At 43.0% G+C, this 22,105-nt stretch overlaps 1 protein-coding gene across 1 annotated transcript in view; it reads left to right on the top strand.

Moving 5' to 3' along the window:
• Positions 1 to 22,105, top strand: part of BTBD3 (BTB domain containing 3) — a 33,026-nt gene that overhangs the window by 3,022 nt on the left and 7,899 nt on the right. The window contains exon 2 of the mRNA XM_043479329.1: positions 20,865 to 21,786. Coding sequence (XP_043335264.1) covers positions 21,458 to 21,786 — 329 coding nt within the window. The 5' untranslated portion in view covers positions 20,865 to 21,457. The remainder of the gene's footprint in view (positions 1 to 20,864; positions 21,787 to 22,105) is intronic.

Raw genomic sequence — 22,105 nt, 5'->3', positions numbered from 1 at the left:
AATTGTGCCTGCAACAGAGTTTTGGAGCAATGGAATGAACCAAATAGTGCAAGGTCTTCAGCAGAGTCTGGCAGAGGAGGTAGGCTCAGAAAGTAATAGACACACAGGTCGAGCTAGGGTAAAGGCGCTTGTCTGAAAGCCTCGCTGTCTCTGACGTCTCAGGCCAGATTTATAGCAGAACTCCTGGGGCAGAGGTGAACTCTTTTATAACTCTTGAGGCCTGTTGCCAAATTGCTTATAGCAGGACACATCGATTCCCTTACATGCCGCATGGTCTTCCTGTAGTGTCAGCACTCCAGTGTTTAATCTTTCCTGATTTGCAGGAAAAATCTGGCCTTATTTTAATTCATATTTTTTTGATAACTAGTGAAATTAGTAATTTGCTTTTTATTCGTTCATTTGCCTTTTGAGAGTTGTCTGTTCAGGTACTTTGCCCATTTTATTCTTAATTGATGATTTTAAAAAATGAATTAAAAATGTCTGTGTAATGTATATTAGATTTGTACAATGGCTTCCCTGGTGTCTCAGTTGGTAAAGAATCCGCCTGCCGTGAGGGAGATCTTCCCTGGGTTGGGAAGATACCTTTGAGGAGGGCATGGCAACCCACTCCAGTATTCTTACATGGAGAATCCCCATGGACAAAGGAATCTGGCAGGCTACAGTCCATGGGGTCACAGAGTTGGACACGGCTAAGTGACTTAGCACAGTACAGGTGTGTACATTTAATTTTCTGTTAGCACACGGGTGTGGATTGTCTTACAACACGCCCTCCTCATGAGTCAGCCCTGTCTACCAGCAGGTCTGTTAGACAGTCCACCCTTTCTTCACTGGGTTGTGGTCTTCCCTTTATTACGTTTTAAGATCTTGACTAACTTTTGGGTCTGATTCTGTTTTAGGTCTTACTCATCAGTGATTGATCTCTAATCTTAATCAATGCTAAATCTTTTTAATTGTACATTTAGAATATATGGAAATATCTGCTAGAGCAAGTCACACTGTTCTTTTAAAAATCCTACTTACAGCCATCTGTCCTTTCAGATAAAGATGATCTTATTATCTTTATACTAATGCATGCACATTATTAAATCTAAGAGTACTAAAATACTTATTTAAAATAAGTGGCTGCCTCTCCATCCCCTTAGGCTCCTCAGTGGTAGCCTTTAGGCTCTTGATGGTTTTTTTTTTTTTTTTTGAGTTTTCACTGGGGCCACAGTACAGTCTTTTCCTCTTGGTCTAGTCAGAGACTGGTCCTCTGGTGGCACCCTATGCTGGAGAAAGGGTCCAGCTGCCAGTGTTCCTGAGGCCTCTGACTGGAGTCTGAGCATCCTCTTCACTTTGGGGAAGGTTCTGGTGCTCTCGAAGTCTGAAGACTTAATCAGGTCCAGTCTGGCTCGGCTCTGGGACTGTGGGCCAGAACTCCACAGTGAGAAGGTGCAAAGGGCATCCAGGGAGTCGGGCTTAGTTTACCCCACCTTGACCCTTTCTGCTCCAGTCTTGGTGCAAACTGGAGTGCTTCTCAGCCCTCCTCACGGGTCGAGGGCATCTCACTCATGTCTGCTGAGTTCTGCCTGCCTGTCTGCTTTCCGCTTTCATGATTCCGTTGTCATTTTCACTGCAGGTCTTTATATGCTTGATGCGTGTCTTCTGGAAAGATCTCTTTACTGACTCTATGTGGAATGTAGAAAGAGGATGTCTGCTTGATGTTTTGTTAAACATGCCATCTTAACCTGGAAGACTCCGCAGATGAATCCTTAGAACTGAGAAGTATCCAGTTCTTTTGGTTCTTTGACAAGGACCGTCATGTATACATAGAGTAGTCTGTTTTCCTGAAGGATTGTGAATTTACACAGACCTACTGTCTGTTAGTGGAGGTGTTTTGTTTGCTGACTTAATCTTTATTAAGTCCTACCATTTCTTGTTAGGGTTCTCTTAGGTATTTATGTTTTTGTTGCTGTTGTGAAGGGCTCATCAAGTTGGCTATTGTTGGGTAAGATGGTTGTTGATTTTTGTTCTTTGTATTATACCTGGCTCTTATTCTAAGAGCTTTCCAGTTTATTTTCTTGGGTTTCCTAGTTATATAATCAGTTGTATATAGTGACACTTGTATCTACTTCTTTCTAATAATTATACCTTTTATTTTGGTTTTATGGCAGACTGCACTAGTGTTAGCCTTCTGGAATGTTATAAAATACCTCTGGAACATTATCAAATAGTAATGGCAATAATGTTCAAACTTTTGTTCTTTAATAGGAAAAACAGTAGTACAATATTGGCTTTTGTTTATCATAATTCCTCATCAGGACAGAGAAAATCTATCCTTTTACTTCCAACTTACCTAGAGGTATTTTTTTTTTTTTAAGAGATAGGACTCATTTGAAAAGACTCTGATGCTGGGAAAGATTGAAGGCAGGAGGAGAAGGGGACGAGGATGAGATGGTTGGATGGCATCACTGACTCAGTGGGCATGAGTTTGAGTAAACTCCGGGAGTTGGTGATGGACAGGGAGGCCTGGCGTGCTGCAGTCCATGGGGTCTCAGAGAGTCGGACACGACTGAGCAACTGAACTGAACTAAGGAATGAAATATTACTGTTAGCTGCTACAGTTTATCACTAGTATTTCTTAACAAATCTACTGACTTGAGTCCCAAATATTAAACTTAAGTAAATCCTTCCCTTTTGAATAGCTGTTTAGAAAAATAAATTCCATTCATGATGAAACTAAAAGGTAACGTCATATTCAGGGCTTCCCAGGTGTCTCAGTGGTAAAGAATCTGCCTGCCAGTGCAGGAGACGGGCGGGTTTGATCCCTGGTCCAGGAGGATTTCCAAGTGCTGCTGAGCAACTAAACCTTTGTGCCACAACTCCTGGAGCCCGCGCGCCCTAAACCTGTGCTCCCCAACCAGAAAAGCCCATGCGTGGCAGCTGGAGGGTACCCTTCACTCGCTGCAGCTGGAGAGACCAAAGTCAAAACAAATAAGTTATACATTTAATTATCATTATATAATTATACATTATGTAATTATTATAAAATAATAAATTATTTCAGAAGTCTTTAAAAAAGATAATGTATTTAATACAATATTCATGTCTTCTGGGGTGGGGGCTGAGTGGGATACAGTCACCAGGGATTTTTCGAAAGAAAATATTGCAAATTGCAATAGTCATCGCTCATCTTTGTCTCTTGGCAGCATTTGATATAATTGGTCATTCCCTTTTTAATTTGACATTCTTCATCTGATTTTGAGGACACCACGGTCTCCTGCTTTTCCTTATGTATCACTGACTTTTCAGTCATTTTTTTATTTTAATGTGTGCTCCCCCCCCACACACACACACAGCCTGTTAATTTGGAATGCTTAGGGCTCAGTTTTTGTAGGACTCTTGTCACAAACAGTTGTGAGATTTTAATAAAATACCATGCAGCTTCTTCAGACTCCTAGTGTACACTTCCAGCTGGGGTGGCGCTCTTAAACTCCTGAGGTGTATTACCCGTCTCCTTTCTTGACTTGAATGTGTCAAAGATACTTCACTTTTAAAGACTAAAGCAGAGTTTCTGATCTTCCTCTGCACACCTGTCCTCCCTGTAGCCTGCCCCCTTGTCTGTGTTGGGCTAGTTCCATTTTTCAGGTTATTTAAGTCAGAAACCTTGGAATCATCCTGACTCTTCTCTTTCTCTTCCACTCTGCATCCAGGCTGTTAACAGATCCTGCTGCTCCATCTTGCAGATTTATCCACAATCCTGTCCTCAGTGTAAACCCGGGAGCTCAGCCCGTTTTCCCGTTTTCCCACCTCTGCTGCAAGCGCCTTCCTCCAGGTCTCCAGCACCTCCTGCCTGGGTGGTTTCAGTGGCCTCTCCTTTCACCTTCCCGACTTCCCTTTAGTATGTTATCAGCGTAACAGCTGGAGTGATCTTTTTAAAACATAGGTTAGATATGCTTCAAATTCTTTACCTGCTTTCCATGTCCCTCAGAGTAAAAGTCAAGAGTCTCATGATGCTTCGCAAAGCCCAGTGCATTCTGTTTTCCCCCAGCTCTGACCTCCCCTCCAGTCCTTTCCCTGGAATGGAATGCTGTCCGTACAGCCAGCCTTCCCTCCTGACTGACCCAGGAACCCTCCAGGCGCATCCCCCCGGAGATCTTTGTGCAGGGTGTTCACTCTGCCTGTGTCCCTCCGCGCCTTCAGGTCTTCACTGAACTACAGTCTCAGCAGTGATGTCCCCGCTGTTCACAGCTGCAGACTATGCCTTGTGTCCTTCGTGGAATGCATTATGTTTCCATTTTTTGTAGCATCTAAATTACTGTATGACTTATTTATTATTTTTGGTGAATCTACCTGTCCCTGCTAGACAGTCGGTTCCATGTAGCCAAGTATTTTAATGTCTGTTCATTTATGTGCCTCAAGTGTCTGATACACAGAATGTGGTCAGTGACATTTTTTTGAATAATATAGTCTACTCCATTTTTTTCCAATGACTTTCTCATAAAGCAGGATAGTTGTACAGCATCTGTGGATCCAACACTGGTGATTTAGCATCCCCCCAGCAAGACAGAAGTTGCAGAACATGTATAATTCATAATGGATATAATAATACAGAGTGGTTATGAGGATTAAAGAGGGTACTGTCTGTGAAGTGCTGAACCCTGCCAGAGTGTAGGGACAGGCCACTTAGCTGTCAGAAAGCCTCAGCCAACTGCATTAATTCACATCTGAATGATGCGAATTGGATTCTAGAATCTGCTGTCTTTGGCTTTCAGTCTTTAACCTGTGGGGTGAGGAACATTTCGGAATAAAGGGGCCTGCGATCCCTGGTGAGTATCGGCGATCTCCGGTTGTTTTATTTGCTACCCATCTCAGAATGGGACGCGGCCTCTCATTTGCTCTTTGCTGTGTTTTCTGGCTGTTCAGACATCTCCCCATCTCTAAGCCCATCTCTCTCCCCATCTTTACGTGCTTTTTCCTCCAGTGTTCTAGCTGAAATAAGTTCTTGTATAAGATGATTTTGCAGTCCTTCAGAGCCACAGAGAAGCGTGTATTGTGGTATTAAGTCCACGAAATCAAAGGCAGTCAGGCCTTTGCCCGCAGTTTCCCTGCCAAGCAGCAGTCATCAGAGCAGTCATTTAATGTTCTACGTACACTCTCTTAGTCTCTAGAGTCTCCTTTGCTGTGCTTCAAATCTGAGTACATCTCAGAAACGTCAGACTCCCTCTCTTTCTATAGGGCACGAAATATTTGTGTGTTTTATACTGTTGGAATTGCTGTGCAATTAAGTGGTGTCATGTGCCAGAAAAAGATGATTTTAGGGATCATGTCAGCAGCCAAAGAATAGACAATAAACCAAAACCATGATGTGTGTTTTTTTTTTTAATTATTTTTTTTTATTAGTTGGAGGCTAATTACTTCACAACATGATGTGTGTTATCTCTAGAAATGCATAAACCCAGTACCAGTGAGCTAAACAAAAACATGAACATTTTCTTCAATTTCTAAATGTTTTCCTACAAAACATATTTAGTTCCTTATTTTTTTTAAATCTTAATTTTTCAGTAATAGTGATGTGAGCAGAGCAGGTCCCCGTGTAAACATTTTAACCATGATTACCATACATATTAGAAATAAAATGTCATAAGCACCACTGTTCTGAATGCATCACTTGATGAATCTGCCTTATCTTCGAAGCTCCAATCCTTCTATTTGTGTTTCGTTAGTACAGAGATTCATTCTTTAAGAGTTATCACTGTTACAGTTTACTTTATTTTGAACTCTTAAACAGTCAGTGCTGTTTGGCCAAGGTTGAATGGAAAGCCCTGGTCTGCCTTTCTGCTGTTGAATTACAAAATGCCCCTTAGTTTAGGCTGTTAATGGATAGCCCACTTGGAAAGCACACCTTGCTTTTTATAGTTACACACCTGGGCTGGGGACCTGGGTAAGTACAATATTTGTTTTCTTTGTGAAAATTTTCTTTTTAATTGCCACCTTTTCTTGTATGCACCAGTTTTTTAGAAGTAGTGATTTTGCCTGTCCAGCACCAGCAAACACACCTACTCTGTAGCAAGGGGCTGGTTTTGGCCATCAGCCATTATGGGTCTCTGGAAAGACAAGGGCTTACATCTAGACCACTACCTATTTTCATACCTGTGTTCATGGGATGTGTAGTGGAAAGTCAAGTGTAGTAGTCAAACTCCCATCTAGATGTGTTGCTGGGAAATGACCTGTATTCCTAGAAAGTTGAGAAAATAATAAAATTCTTGACTAGGGTTACAGCAGGCCTCTCTTCTTAAGATAATGTTAATGTCCACATTAAAATGAGAAGCTGCTGCCCTTGCAGGTTCGGACACCCAACAACCGTTCTGGCCGTTGCTTCCTCCCTGGCACAGCCCTCCGCCTTCCCACCCCCGTGTAACACGCCCACTGTGTGCACCCCAAGTGCCCCGTCCCCTCCCTGGCCTCTTCCTCACCCCTCCTGCAGCCTCAGGAGATGAGCTGAGGAGCTGGAAGCTGGGCTGGCTGCAGGCGCAGGAAGGGCAGTTCCTCCCTCTCCCTGCGCAGGGTCTCTGGCGACCTAATCCCCGCCCCTCCGCCGGAGGATGTCCACACAGCTAGTAAATGCTGGAGATCGCCTTTATGGGAACGAGGAGATTTCCTAGTTAAGGTAACACTACTGAACACGTCTTTCTTTGGGACGATGGGGTCAGCCCGTGTGTACGTGAGGACTCTGGGCTATGTTGCTGGCTGCTTTCCCCTGTCCGTGCCAGGAAGGATGCCTCAAAGTGCCAGTCGGGCCCGGACTCTGGGACAGCACACAGCTCCCAGCGCATTCTCAGAATCCTCCCCAGATCGCCGTGTGCTCCACCAGGAGGGTGTCAGCTAGGGATGTCGAAACCTAGTGGTGTTTGGGTTGGGCTGTAGGAAAATCAGATTCTTGAGATCAGATCAACCTGTTTTTTTGATTTTATAGTCTTTCTTTAATAATAATTAGTTACTGAATGTAGGGTAGGTAGGAGAATCACAGACCTACTGACACACACAACCTCTAAAATCTTTTGAGAAAGTGAACACCAGCTCTTTAAGAAAAGGCAGTTTTTAAAGGAAAAGTTACAGCTGGTAGATGAAGTATTGCCTTTGTTTGGACTTCTGCAGAGTCCTAACCTAAACTTTATTTCCATCACACTGTTTTCAGTTATTTAACATAGAGGAATATTTTGATACTACATAAACCACAATTAAAATGGTGTATTGGAAGAGGAGGCAGTTTCTGTCTAATGTATCTCTAAATGAAGGCAAATGTGAACAAAATTCTCCTAAATGTTGGCAACCATGCTTACCTTGCAGAAGTTACTACTTCTCATCTTCGCGTAGCGGAGAGCAAACTATCAGAGAAAAACTTGCTTCTTTCTTGCTGGTTTATGTGACGCTACTAGAGACAATAGTCTACTCAAAGCTCATTTAAATTTTTTTCTTAAGATCTTCGAAGAAGATGTCTATTGATATATCTTGCAGCTTGCATTTGAATTTTCTGAGGACGGGACAAAGTTAAGGTGCCAAGCAATGTAATAAAACCAATGGAATATTAGCTCCTTGACTGCTGTTAATTTTTTGTGACAGAGATTGTCATTTTCTCGTGTCTTCCATTCTGTCTACCTAATAGTTGAGAATTATGCTCTGGGAATTAATTATTATTTTCTGGAAGAGTAGAAACAAAAAGCAGATATGTTTAAAACCCTGGCCCTAATCACTTAAGGTTTTTTTTTTTTCTTTAGGAATATTCACTAAAACTGCTAATAGCTTACCGCAATTACACTTAGACTAAAATCCAAACTCCTTATGTCAAGTGGGCATCAGTGGTTCTTATACTTTTTGACCTCAGGATTCTTATACTTTTGAATATTTCAAGAAACCCAGAGAGCTTTTGTTTATGTAATATTTACTGAAATAGAATTGAAAACAAAGAAAAACTTTAAATATTTGTTTGTTTAAAAATAAATGTTTTGATTGAAGCTTATGAAGAAAATATGGCCTCACACGGATAGCAGCTGGAGCATTTTAATAGTCTTTTGAGATAATTGTGGATATTCTCTGGTTCCTCCTTGAAACTTGAATGATAATTTCTTAAAGGTTGATTGCTGTGTGGAATCAACTGATGAAACCATCAGTGAGCTTTCTGTATTCCTCTTATACTAAAGTCCATTGGTCTGTTGTGTACTTTGAGTGAACCTTTTACCAACATGCGTGATTCTTTAATGTATTGCAATACTATTAGAAAATATTGGTTCACTGAGTTATGCAAATCTTTAAAATGTTGACATGTTTCTTTATACAATGTTAAAAAACTAATGTCACCAACCATTAATCAGAAATGGTCTTTGAGAAGTCTTTGACAGTCTTGGGAAGCTATCAAGCTCATAGTAGCATAATCAAGAATTCCAAAATTCTAACTTTTGCTCGAAGGTTTGAATTTTTTCGTTGGCAATAAATAGTCAGCTCATTGCATTCATTTTAAGAAAATGTCTTCTAAATACCTAAGTGTGAATAAGCATATTTTGCATATTTTCTCAAGTGCATTGGTGTTCCATGAAATAAGTGGCTGGTTCAGCTCTCACACAAGTTTGTTTTTTTTCCCCATGCCAACCATTCTGTTTCAGTTTCACCAGAAATGCTTTAAGCATACTTTCCATTTCATCACATAAAATGTTAAGAAAGTGTATACTCAAGGGTTGAGATTTAATAAAATCAAAAGTTTTTACTGCCACATCTCCCGGAGATTCCCGGTGAGATAGTCCATTGATTATGGCAAAAGGACACACAGTAGCTAATCTGCCTTCACACAAGCTGTTTTATCACGGTTCCTAAGTCCCCCAAGTCCCCCAGGTATGAGCTGGGGAAGCATGGGGAAGTCAAGACCACTTGACATGCCTTTTGGTGATGTTCAGTTTGGCTGCTGAGGGTCCAGTAGAGTGACCATCCAGGTTTAGGAACCAGCAATTTCAGCTGTGAAAGGGAAAGAGGGTCCCCGAGCCCAGTGGTGGACCAGTCCTTGTATGTTTGAAGCTCCCTTTTTCGTTTGGGGCAGAAGGCAGGGCTTTTGGTGAGGCGTCACCACCGCCAGTATCACCAGGCAGTTGCAGAGGGCTTCAGTATGTCCATTACCTTCTGAACCAGTGCAGTTCAGACCTGCTTAAAATACTTAATATGTTAAAACACACACACTTTAACCAACAGATGCAAAACAATGTGTTTACTTCATCCCACCTTCCAAAAAAGTGTGTTCTTCCTGCCAGTTGAACTTGTTATTTAGAAATTCAAGCTATGTTTTTTTCCAGTACACAATTCAAGCCATTACTTCTTAGCAGTTTAACCCTACTGATGATTTTAAAAATCGCTGCTGGTGGTAAGACTGGAATAAACACACCAGCAAAAGACTGCAGCCGTGGCTAGGCTGTTGAGCTCCTCCACTGTTGACGGGATCATTTCAGTTTATGCTCACTCCAGTGATGTCCGGTAGTGTGTAAATTGACGTTGAGAATTCTTTATTTTGGGGGGAAAAAAAATCAAACACATGATTACTTAACACTCCAGTTCTTTACAGTAGAGTGTTTTCATGGAGACACACACATGTTAAGAAGTGAGTTTTTCTGTTTGTTTGCTGTGCAGTAATCTGAAATGTGATGTTGCCCGTCCTAGCTGTGTGGCTTGTTTGCCGGTTGGGGGTGAGTTTCCAGACTATTCATATACTCAGCCCTAAACACACAAGCCTGTTTTATTACTTTGTTTGAAGGTTGGGTGTGTCTAATGTAGTGGAAATTCACCCATTCAGCGTCAAGTACAAACGAAACACGTTTCAAAGCCACATATAAACGTCTTTTTAATTACCCATTTTTTAAGATTATTCATATGACTGCTTTCCTCCTTTCATGTGAGTCGCTGAGAATTTATTATCCTTCCTAGTTCATTAAATCACTAAAATTCTCTTCTGGTTCTATGAATAAATACGCTAGACCATGAGCTGAGACCTGTTGATAAAGGCAGCTTTGTCCCGGTAACAGAGGCTTGCTCCTCATTAGCCCGCACTTCTGAGTGTGTGAAGATCTGGCTTACAGTAAGTTTTAGATGCTCATGAAGCAAAGCCTTGGTGTGAGCGCGTGTGGGGACTTGCTTTAAGTCGAGCTTTAATGTTTTCAGTTGGACTAGATGCTCGGCGGATGCAGGGTCATAAAGCTGTGTTTGTGCTGAGACATGTTCAGGGAGCCTCAGGCCACTTGCCCAGATGTCTCGGTTCTTTCCCCGTCTCTTGTGTGAACCTGCGTCTCAGAAAGCTCGAGGCCCGCCGCCCTCTGCTTCAGCCCAGGACCAGTTGCACTCCACGAGGCGGTCTGGGGTCCAGGTGGATCCAGAAGTGCTGCACTTGCTCTTTGCTGCCGTGGAGCAGTCGGAGGGAAGCCAGCGGTGGGAATGGTGCTGTTGGGTCTCGCTGGGAGGCCCTCGGAGAACTCACCTAGTCAGACCAGCCGAGGCAGGTGAAGTGTGAGATGGGGAGCCTGGGGAGGCCCGCAGACCCTCGCTGTCGAGGTGTCTCAGGACTGCAGTGTGAAGGACGGGCGGCTTCTCACAGTGAGGATGGCGGGAAGCAGCGGGCTCACTGCAGTCCGAGAACAGTCTTGTTCGTGAAAGGACTCAGTGGAGAGGACAGGTCCCCGGGCTTGGAGGCAGGTCGTGGAGATCCAGAAAGCACTGCGAACTGTGTGGCTCCCCCTCGCCGAGAAAGGGGAGGCGGGATGTCTTTTATTTTTTTCCTGGACAGGTGCTTGGTGCGCACTCCTGGCATGCTGTTGCAAAGACAGGACCACCCTTCTTCGCATGATAGCCTCTTTCGGAAGAGCAGCACAGAGCAGTTGGTTAAGACTTGGCCACATGCCACTTAAATATCACTTTTCATTTCCTTTTTATGCCATATTTTAAATTCTCTGGAGCAGTGTTGCATTAAAACAAACACTGACCTCGGCCAGGTCTCCGGTACTGAAGGCCCAGTGGATCACGGCGTCCCTGCCGCTGGCTAGTGGAGCGCTTATGCGGAGATGTGGCCCTTGTAAGTTTTGATCACCCTTTTCAGAGACTCTCAGGTCTGCCCTGGTTTGGTTCCAGTCATCATCATAACAGTGGCTCTTGTATGAGTCCTTGCAGTTCTTGACTGTGATGAAATGGTTGCCTCTCTGAGTGTTAACTAGAGAAAAATATCCCAAATGAAAAATTTGAGGTCCTAACAGTTAAGTTGCTACTTTTTGAAGATGTACTTTGACTTGAATGCTTTTAATTTGCTCATTGTAGTTGAGGTGCATATGTAAATACTCTGCCTATTTTTATGTGGTGCAGAGATTGGGGAGACCCGAATTTGAGTACACATTTTCATGAATAGTCTTGACTTTCTAAGTGAGGCTTAGTTGAACATTGTTTTACAAGCAGTGATTTTATTCTATATCTCTGGGCAGTTTGAGTATTGACCTACTTACGGAGTAGCTTTTAATTAAAAAAAAAAAAAACTTGCTGAATATAGTATTAGAATGGAATTTTTGTTTGAAACCCCTTGTTTTCTTAGTTCAGACACATGCAATGGAACTATGTATAGAAACCCCCAACTTTAATTCTGATGAGAACAGCGTGAGAGGGAAGCAACAAGGGGCTCGTCAGTGGTGCCAGTGAGTATTCCTGCAGCAAACGGTGGCCTCTCTGAATGTGACTTGACTTTGATGTAGTTAAGGTTGTGCCAACATTTACAGTCAGTGTGCCTTTATATCGTGTCCTTCAAAACACCGGGGGGGGGGGGAGGGTGAATTGTAGACTTTAAAGCTAATTAAAAGTAGCATAAAACATATTTTTTTTATTTGGACTTAAAGCAGAAACAGATTTTACTTTGAGTTTTTGCCAGAAACTGGTTTCTATAATAACCCTCTGTCACAGGCTTCTAATTCTACTTGGATCATTGGTTAGAAGATATTTTTGTGACTCAGTGTAGAAATGTACGTGCGTTTTTCATTTTCATTTGGTGGTCTCCACTCCAGAAAAGACAGGTTAAAAGTTGGGCCTGAAGATTTCTGATGTGTGTGTGTCTTCCTGTAGCACATCTCTTATTTTTAGATCTTGTATTGTTTGCCTAAAATAGCTGTATTTCATTCTAGTCACATACATTATAAAAAAGAAGGAAGGCATTTCATTAAATAGTAATTAACTGAGGCCCTTGTGGACATGTGTTCTGACGGTCAAAACATAAAACTGGTAACTAGTCTTCTCCATGTCAGTTCAGTTTAGTTCCGTTCAGTCGCTCAGTCGTGTCCTACTCTTTGCGACCCCATGAATTGCAGCACGCCAGGCCTCCCTGTCCATCACCAACTCGCGCAGTCTACTCAAACGCATGTCCATCGAGGCGGTGATGCCATCCAGCCATCTCATCCTCTGTCGTCCCCTTCTTCTCCTGCCCCCAATCCCTCCCAGCATCAGGGTCTTTTCCAATGAGTCAACTCTTCACATGAGGTGGCCAAAGTACTGGAGCTTCAGTCCTTCCAATGAACACCCAGGACTGATCTCCTTTAGGATGGACTGTTGCAGTGGCTTTGCCCAAATAGGAAATGAATTTTTTTTCTTTTAATCTGGCCTTGCCTTTACCAAGCCTACCCTCCTCCTTTTACAGTGATAAGAATACTTAAGGTGGTACACACCCCTCCAAGGGCTGAGGCAGTGCAGGGCGCTGAGGGAGCAGAGCTGGGTTGTTATTGCCGCTGTTTCATCGCTAAGTCATGTCCAACTCTTTTGCAACCCCATGGACTGTAGCTCTGCAGGCTCCTCTGGCCACGGGATTTCCCAAGCAAGAATACCAGTCTGAGTTGCTCATTCCTTCTCCAGGGGATCTTCCTGACCCAAGGATTGAACCCGCCCGCGTCTCCTGCATTGGCAGGCGGATTCTTTACCGCTGAGCCACCAGCTCTGGGGGAGAGGAGAAGTGAAGTTGCTCAGTCCTGTCCGACTCTTTGCAACCCCATGGACTGCAATGCAACCTCCCAGGTTCTTCCATCCATGGGATTTTCCAGGCAAGATTACTGGAGTGGGTTGCCATTGCCTTCTCCAGGAGATCTTCCCGAAGCAGGGATTGCACCCAGGTCTCCTGCATTGTAGGCAGACACTTGACCGTCTGAGGCACCAGAGCAGGGCTTATTTATTTCTAAGTGCCACTGAGTGACTTAGGGCAAACACACATGGTGATGTGACTTGTATTTGGGAGTCTTATTTTATCTTGCAGAGCATTTTCACTACCTTGTGGAGGTTGGGGAAGTTGGTTTGCGACACCTACCCTGTTAATAGGCCTTCCCAGGTGGCGCTTGTAATAAAGAACCAGCCTGCCAGCGCAGGAGAGGTAAGAAAGTCAGGCTTGATCCCTGGCTCGGGAAGACCCTCTGGAGAAGGAACTGTCAACTCAGTGCCAGCATCCTCGCCTGGGAGATCCCATGGCCGGAGGAGCCTGGCGGGCCACAGTCCATGGGGTCGCAGAGTCGCCGTGACTGAGTGTGCACGCCCTCCCCCTGTTAACGGCCAGAGCTGATACAGAACCCCTGTGGTGTGAAGGCTGCTGGGATTGCTTCTTCCTGGCCCATGTGCTCTTCGGGAAAGGGTGACTTCATCTGATAAAGCTACACATGCTTTAGTTAAGTGCGTAGTGAAGAGGCCTTTGAATTTTAATGATCTGATTATGGAGATATTTCTAGTTATCTTCCAAATATCAGAAAAAAAATAAATACTAGCCAAAGTAAAAAAAATACTTAGGAAAAATTTTTTTTCTTTGACTAAAACATTATTTTCCTCCTCTGTCAACTAAAGCCAACAGCAAACCTGGAGAAAGCTGCAGCCATGGTGGGCAGGGCCGTCCCTTCTGGCATCTCCAATGGAATTAATGCCCTCTTTTGGGTCAGAGCAGCCTCCTCCTTGGGCCTCCTCAGAAGAGCCCTCCTGAGGCCTGGCTGTACTTCTCTTTGGGTAAACTGTCTTCAGTTTATCCAAAATAAGCTTTGCCATGTCATCGGTTGTCAACAGTAGCAGTGTCAGTTGAGAATTTCGATTATATATTAATGCTTTATCAAATGACTACCTGATGAAAGCTCGATTATTCTGATGTAGTTCAGCCAGAATTCTGAGCCGTCATCTTACCTGGTTAGCAGAATAATTAGCCAACCTAAAGAAGAAAGCCTTTTTTTTTCTTTTGAATTGTGTATCTTTTACTTTATTTCACTGACTGTAAGGAGCCATCAGTTGCAAGGTATGCTTTTATGTACCAACAAGAAGGTGGAGGAGCTTAAAGTTACAGAATGCCATTGATTATAAGATCCAGTCCAATTTCAGAGATGTTAAAATGTTGGGGGGGGGGGTGGTGAGAATAAGGAATCTTAACAATCAGTAGTTTATGTCTACATATACATACATAGAGTTTTAGATGGGTTTCGATCATAATCATAATATTAAAATATAAAAGAAGACTATATTAAATAAATCATTATTTCTGCCAAACATGATACAGATTCTTTAATTCTAGAAATCTCGATAAGAGAGGTTATGTAGTCAGTAATTTTACATATGAGGAAACTTAATATGAGATCACCTAGAGTACATATAAATTAGCAGTTGATTACCTGGTTTACTAAGGTATCTTAAACTTTACAAAATAGATCATAATAGTATTCTTTTAAATAGCTATCATGAGAGTATCTTGTATGATATATTTTATATGGTGTTTTTCAGGATCACCTCATTTAACATATGATAGAGAATGATTTTGCATTTAGATGAGTTAATAGTCCAAACAAAGTACACCCAGACACAGCTATAATCATCAAATATCATGTTAACTGTTACATGAAATTTTAAAAGAATCATTGTTCTTGCCTTTACAGAATTGTCACATTCTACTTTTGGACATTTACCCAAATGTAATGTACAGTTTAAGGTTGACTGGAACTTGGTGTGGAGGAAAGAAAAGGAAATGCAGTGAAACAGCCCATGAGCTTCCTCCCTCCAGCCACAGGGAGGCATGCCTTGCCCAAGGGTTTGTCTTGGCTTTCATCAAACCTGGTGCTAGAACTCACGCCGGGTCATTGTGGAGAGGCCAGACTGAGTTGCTGGTGTGGACACTGCTGAGTGGCTCTGGACGGCCTGCCGCTTTGGGCTCTCAGGCGGAGGGCACAGCTCGGCATCTACCAGGAGGTGGTCTTGAAGTCCAGGGCCACTCGGCCTAGAGCGTGTCTTCCAGGGGCACGGCCGAGCGTTGGGCGGGACCTGGTCACAATGCGCCACAGACACGTTGATTGAGCCTCACCTGCAGCGTCGGGAGGAGAGGCGAGCAGCTCGGCGGGCCGAACAAGCCTGCGGATGGGCGAAATGTCCGTGCTGTGAAGCAGGAGGATGAGGAGGGCAGGGAGCCGGATCAGTCTTCCGGTGTTTGTGTTTGGGAAGATTGTATCACAGATGTTCCCTGTTTTGGGTACCATTGTTGCTAATAGTGGAAATTTACTTTTGCAGAGTGTGTTCAGCTTTTATCAAAGTGCTTTCACAGACCTGTAAGCTTTCAGGATTATCCTGAAAGGACTGAGCTGAGTGGAATCACCCCATTTGACAGACTCCAGAATGAGGCTCACAGATTCTGAATAACTAACCCAAAGGTCATGTGTTACTGGCTCTTACTTTTTTCACTATACTGTGTTGCCAATGCTTGACTCAATATTTATTTCTAAATTTAGCATACATATAGTCCTGTTTTCCAGTAGCTGCTTCTATCTTTAGGAACTGTCAACATTTTGTCACTTATATATGTATTTTTTTCCCTCCAAAATCACAGGCATAACTTTTGCTCAGTATTGAAGAGAAAAATAAGCAAAACCAAAACACTGTTCCATCGTAATGTATCAGATTACATTACTCTTCTCTGCTAGGTTCTGGAAATGTCCAGCCTACCTTCTTTAAACTTCAGTCACCTTCCCCGCGGTAGCTGTTTAGATGTCTTGCAGTAAACCAAATACAAGTCCAGGCAGGAGTGCGCGGTTAGAGCAAGTTAAACAAGAGTTGCCAGTGTTGTCAGTTGTTGACATAGGATTTGTTGGTGCTAACCATGAATGGCTGGTTTTATAATTTTCATTTTGCTGGAGAGCCTGTTCTGTTACTGCTTCCCCATGACTGCTGCTCCTGCGTTCCTTCCTGTTACAGGTCCTCTTCATTTCTTTCCAGAAAGGGGCTTCACATTTGTCTAGCAGTTTCTTCCTGCAGGGCAGAGAGTAAGTGTATGCTCATGATTTTCATAGCTGTAAATTTGGACCTGTAGTTTTCTTTTAAAGTAGATTGGAAATACAAAGATAAAGCATTACATAAGGATGTGGGGTGATTACTGTGGGTGAAAATTAGAGTGAGTAGAACAGACACAGTTGAAAAAGCAGTCAGGGAATCTGCACCCTAGGCCAGACATTGCCCACAACCTCACTGTGGAGTTTTCTCAAATCCCTTAATCTTCTGGACCCCTTGGTTACCTTATCTTTGGGACAGAGTTGCAATTCAATGATTGCTCTCATCTTTTTAGTTCCAAACCTTACTCAAGTCCCCAGACTGAATAAACTAGATTCTCCTATATAAAGGTAGCTGAGTTCAGTTCAGTCGCTCAGTCATGTCCGACTCTTAGTGACCCCATGGACTGGAGCGCACCAGGCTTCCCTGTCCATCACCAATTCCTGGAGCTTGCTCAAACTCATGTCCATTGAGTCATCCAACCATCTCATCCTCTGTTGTCCCCTTCTGCTCCCTCCTTCAGTCTTTCCCAGCATCAGGATCTTTTCCAAGATGAGTCAGTTCTTCGCGTCAGGTAACCAGAGTTTTAAAGTTTCAGCTTCAGCATCAGTCCTTCCAGTGAATATTCAGAACTGATTTCCTTTAGGATGGGCTGGTTTGGTCTCCTTGCAGCCCAAGGGGCTCCTTGCAGCCCAAGGGATATGAAGGTAGGGTGTCTGGCAAACCTTCCAGTGGTAAGGAAGATGAACTAAGTGAGTTTAAATCCTGTTCATAGTTTTATTATTATTGGGAATTGGATGGAAAGAGATAAAAGTGATTGAACTTTCCGGCAGTTATAAAATTGTATGAAATCCACTGCTGTCAGCTAACCTTTTAGGCTTGGCTTCTAATCTTACTCACCATTGCATGCTCGACACCTATTACACTGCATGATCAGCATGTTGTATTTTGAGAATACTTTCATAAAAAAATTGATGGGCTTCTTGACTTGACCTATTTATTTACTTTATTAGGGCAAATTAACCATGTCTCATAACAGCTTTGAAAATTCAGAACATGTAGGAACAAATGATATGCTAGACAGAAAGAAATCTTAGAGGAGAAATTTGATGGTAGATACCAGGCTGGTAGTCTTTATTCTTTGACCCAATGGGTGGTGTTTCTGGATTACAGATTCAATAGAGGGGTTTTAACTACTTGAGTTTAATTTCAAGGGGAGTAAAGAAGTCATTATTTGTGTTTAATAAATAAACTATAGAAATAAAAGTGATATGATGAATATTTTGACTGTTCAAATTAACCTGAGATTTCCATAACACTTTATGTTGTTCTGCATCATGAATTATTCTAAAAGACAGGTATGGCTTCTGTTTAAAAAAAAAAAAAATGCAAACTCCCAATTTTGCGTGCAGTTTGAGGGGTTTCACGGGCTCCATTAGGTTGATGAAGCCTTGTCTTTTTCCATATCTGGTGGCTCTTAATCCAAATTCCCAGTAGGAAAAATCCCTGGATGTTAAGCGTTAGAAGTCCTTAGAAATAATCTAGACCAGTGTTTCTTCAACTGTGGTCTTTAAGCCAAGGGACTGTATCAAAACTAATATTTAAAAGAAAAGAATAAAACAAAACATCAGAGTGTTTCATAACATGCTAAGCGTCAGTTTTGTTTTGTGACCTGTGTTTTCATTTGCGTATAGATCCGTGTGTTTGTGTGTGTCGGCACTAGGTCTGAAGACAAAGGTAGATTTCTCACTGTGGGCTGAGGATGAAGTTTGAGAAACACTCCTCAGTTCTGGATGAACGTCTGCACTGTGCAGGCGCCTTAAAGGCTGGATGGTTTGTTGGGGCACTGTCCGCGCCTGCCCGGCGCGCACGCGGCGCCCGGAGCCCTGCTTTGCAGCGTCTCACCGGGACTGAGCCGGCTCTCTGACTGCTGACGGTGCCGCAGCATAGCGCTAAGTGTTTGAAATACAACTGTGAGGTAGATTGTTCTTTAAAATTAAGTTGTTCATCTGTTCCGCACTTGGCATTTTTTTTAAGCCTTCATTTTTCCCACTAATTGTCTCTTTCATCACCCCTTTAAAATAATTTGGGCTTGAGCTTCTTTTCCTGAGTATTGAAAAGTATTTGGGGGCCTCTCCATTGGCCTTCTCAGTCTGCACATCTGAATCATAGACTCTGACTCTGAGGGGCTAATCAGAATTTCAGAACAAGACATGAAGGTTCCAAATGAAGTTATTTTGAATTGTTTGTCCATTCATTTGAAAATTGAAGGTGATATGTGGCCCCAGATGTTGATACCAATCATTGAGAAGACCTTACAACATTCCCTTAATCATCTGTATGAGGTTTTCTCAGACTCGAATGTCATACAGATGACTTGGAGGGTTTTGTTGAAGACGCAGGTTCGGATGCAGACGCTGGCTGAGATCGAGGTTTCTAGCAGCCCCCCAGGAGATGCTGCTGCTCCCTGGACCACATGTGCAGGCGCAAGTGCCATATATTAACTGCCTCATTATCCTGGTAAGAAGAGGGAGCTCTCAGTAAGCTGCTGTAGTGGTTTTACTAGCATTTTCATGCCTTTCCAAATTGGCTACAAAAATTAAAATGTCTTTCTTGTTTTTTAAAAACTGGATTAGTTTTTGTAGTGAAAGACATGTCTTTAAAACAGCCATCTCCTCAGTCCCCACATCCGAGAGGAAGGGCAAGGCCCCTCTTTGCAGCACTGTTCTAGGTGATTCCAATTTAACACACATTTCCAGGCTTCTCTGCAAAACTTAATTTTCTAAATAAAGAGCATTTTCTAAAATATTATATAATTTTCTTTCTTAAATTATTACGTGTGCTTTTCCCTTTATTCTAGCCACATAAGAGCAGTGTTTTTTGTAGGCAAAGGTGAAGGCTGTTGAACTATATGCAAAAAATGAATAAAAACCACGAAACTACATGCTTGTGTCTGCCTATTATACCTTTTCTATTTTGTCCTTCCTGCTGCTGGTAAGTCTGTCTCAAAAACCTTCATTTCCCTTCCATTCTAACTGATTACTTCTGACCTAAAATGCCAGCTACTAGATTTGTTAGAAGTACGCAGGGAATTAATCCCAGTCAAAAGGAGCTCCCTGGCGTGTAGCCTTGCCTGCGAGGGCGGTGGTCAGGAAGCGCAGTAGCGCCTGAGCCTGAGCGAGACCCTTTGGCTGTAATTATATTCTGAGGAGTCAGCTCTGATGGGAACTCACTCGTTTCTTCTCTGTGCCTTTCTCCGTGTGTGTGGCTCCCTCCCTCCCTCTTCCTCTCTCACACACACGCTCTGTGGTGAAGTGTGTGCGCACACGTTCACGTGTGTGAACGTGCAGAAGCGGCGCCTCAGGGTCTGCAGAAGCAGGGATGGAGGACCTGTGCTAAGGACCACGGGCCTCTGTGCTCACGGTCAGTCCTGCAGTGGCTCTGTAAGCAGGTCTGAGAGTAACGTGATGACAGCAAGGAGGGCATGCCTCAAGGCACTTAGTGACTCAGGCTCCCAGGGACTTAAAGTCTGGTTTCCAGCGTGCGCTCTTCAGTAGACGGTTGGTCATATCGGCGACCAAAGGGCCCCCTCCTTGGACCCTCGCTGTCAGGCACCGACTGTCCGGATGGCAGTGCTGCAGTCCTGGGCTGTGGTCCTGCGGCAGACGGGGCCGCCCTTGGGAGCAGCCAGAGTGCCGGGCTTGTCTCGTCAGCCCCACTGGAGGTACCTGTGCGTGTGTGGAGCCTGTCCTTACTCAGCAAAGCTAGAAACTTGGAGGATTCACATCTGTGAAAACCACCCAGTAGTCGGTATTACTCTGATTCAAAGCAGAGGGAACCTGTTTGCATCTTAACTACATAGCATCAGATCATACATCATTTTGCATAGTCTTGTTAATGACTGTGTGTTAGAATTTGTGGATTATATTCTTTAAAATTGTGATGAAGCTAAATGTAACCATAACATTTAGTTTGGATTTTTCGAAGTTCTGAACAGGGCCCCATTTCACATATTTTTAGTGAGTTGTAACCTTTAAATGCTGATTACCAGATTGGTCTCATTTGAATCTTATTTTTACATTCAGAATGTGTCTTATGTTTCAGTGCAGCTAAACCTGCTGGTATCATTTTAGTCTAATTAACAGTATTTTGTGATCTGGGACTCCTGTCAAAGTTCATTATAGGAGCTAGAAAACACTGGGAGGTAAAATGAACACATGACCTCATCTCCTGTTTTGCACTAGACTCTAACTTGCATTCAAAGAGACTAAAAATGGAAAAAGAAAAATTTCATTCTTTTATTACATTAAGCTCTAATAAATGTGTTTAATATGACTTCTCTATGTATAATCCCTTTTAGCTGGTAAAATGGAGGGCTTTGTTTGAAGCACTAGAAACCAAATGCTGCCAGGAGAAAGATTTTACTAGAAACATAGAGTAGATATCAGTCCCTAAGCTTTGTTAATTGATCCTGCTTGTTTAACTGGGGAAATAAAAATGCACGTCTGCTGAAGAGAACTCTGTGGACATAAACTCTTCCTGTTTTCAAATATGTTTCATAGGTGTTTATCTTATTTAAATGTGCAGTCATATAGTAGCCAAGAGAATGCAACTGCTGTTCCTTTAACGTCAGAACGATGCACGCTACAATAGGTGTCACTGTTTGGCTTGGTCCAATCATGGTTGGTGACTTCAGCTATTGGCTCTGAGCACTGGCTGTCTGACTCCATCTGCAGGGCTGTAATACCTACTCTCCTCCGGTCCATTCACCACACAACTTCAGCCGGCTGAACAGACTCACGCAGCTCCAGCACATCTTGATAACCTAATTCAGAAAACAAGCACCACGGCTCTCTCTGCCTGTCGTCTCCTCTCAGTGTAGCGTTTTCAGGCGATCTAGGAAACTGGGTTATTTTTATGAGCAAATAAGAGAAACAGGAATCATGATGGGGATGTACTTAACAGACCCAGTACTGGATAAAACTTAAAACCAGTGTCTCATTCAACATAGTAAAAAGGTCACCTTGCCTGCCTGAGAAAAGAAGCAAAATATCAGCTTGTTGGTTTCAGTTCTCATCTCAGCTCGTGCTAGCCTCTTCCCTGATGCTCGCACCGACTTGGGATATCTGGCTATAAAGAGAGACCCACTGTACTCATGGTAGATGACAAGGAAAGGAACATGAAATGTCTCACCTTCTTCTTGATGCTTCCAGAGACGGTAAAGAACAGGTCCAAGAAAAGCTCGAAGAAAACAAATCCCAGCAGCAGCAGCAGCAGCAGCAGCAAGTTGCCTCCAGTTTGTTATGAAATAATTACCTTGAAGACTAAAAAGAAGAAGAAGATGGCTGCTGATATATTCCCCCGCAAAAAACCAGCCAGCTCCGGCAGCACCACTGTCCAGCAGTACCACCAGCAGAATCTCAGCAACAACAACCTTATTCCCGCCCCGAACTGGCAGGGGCTCTATCCCACCATTAGGGAGAGGTAAGTGCCGGGCCAGCATATTTACTGGAAAAGTTTTCCTGTGTTGAAGTCTCTGCTTTTGCACAACCTGTAATGTATTTTAACATAAATCTGTGTTTCCTCTTTCCCGGCAGCTTTATTGGTAATGGAAAACTGCCTTGTATCTTTTCCAGAGCAGTACAGCTGTTTTCCTCTTAGATAAAAATGTTTTTGTAAGCTGTAACATTTAAGTGACAGGGTTGTGTCTTTGGGTTATAGGAGATAGAAACCTCTTATTTGTCCTTAAGTCTGAAAAAAAGTTTGGATAACTTTTTTTTTTTTTAACTTTAGTTACTTTCAT

Source organism: Cervus canadensis, chromosome 10, assembly GCF_019320065.1.
Source record: "Cervus canadensis isolate Bull #8, Minnesota chromosome 10, ASM1932006v1, whole genome shotgun sequence".
NCBI lineage: Eukaryota > Metazoa > Chordata > Mammalia > Artiodactyla > Cervidae > Cervus > Cervus canadensis.
Note: the sequence above shows the minus strand (reverse complement) of the source record. Positions and strands in the feature narration are given on the sequence as shown.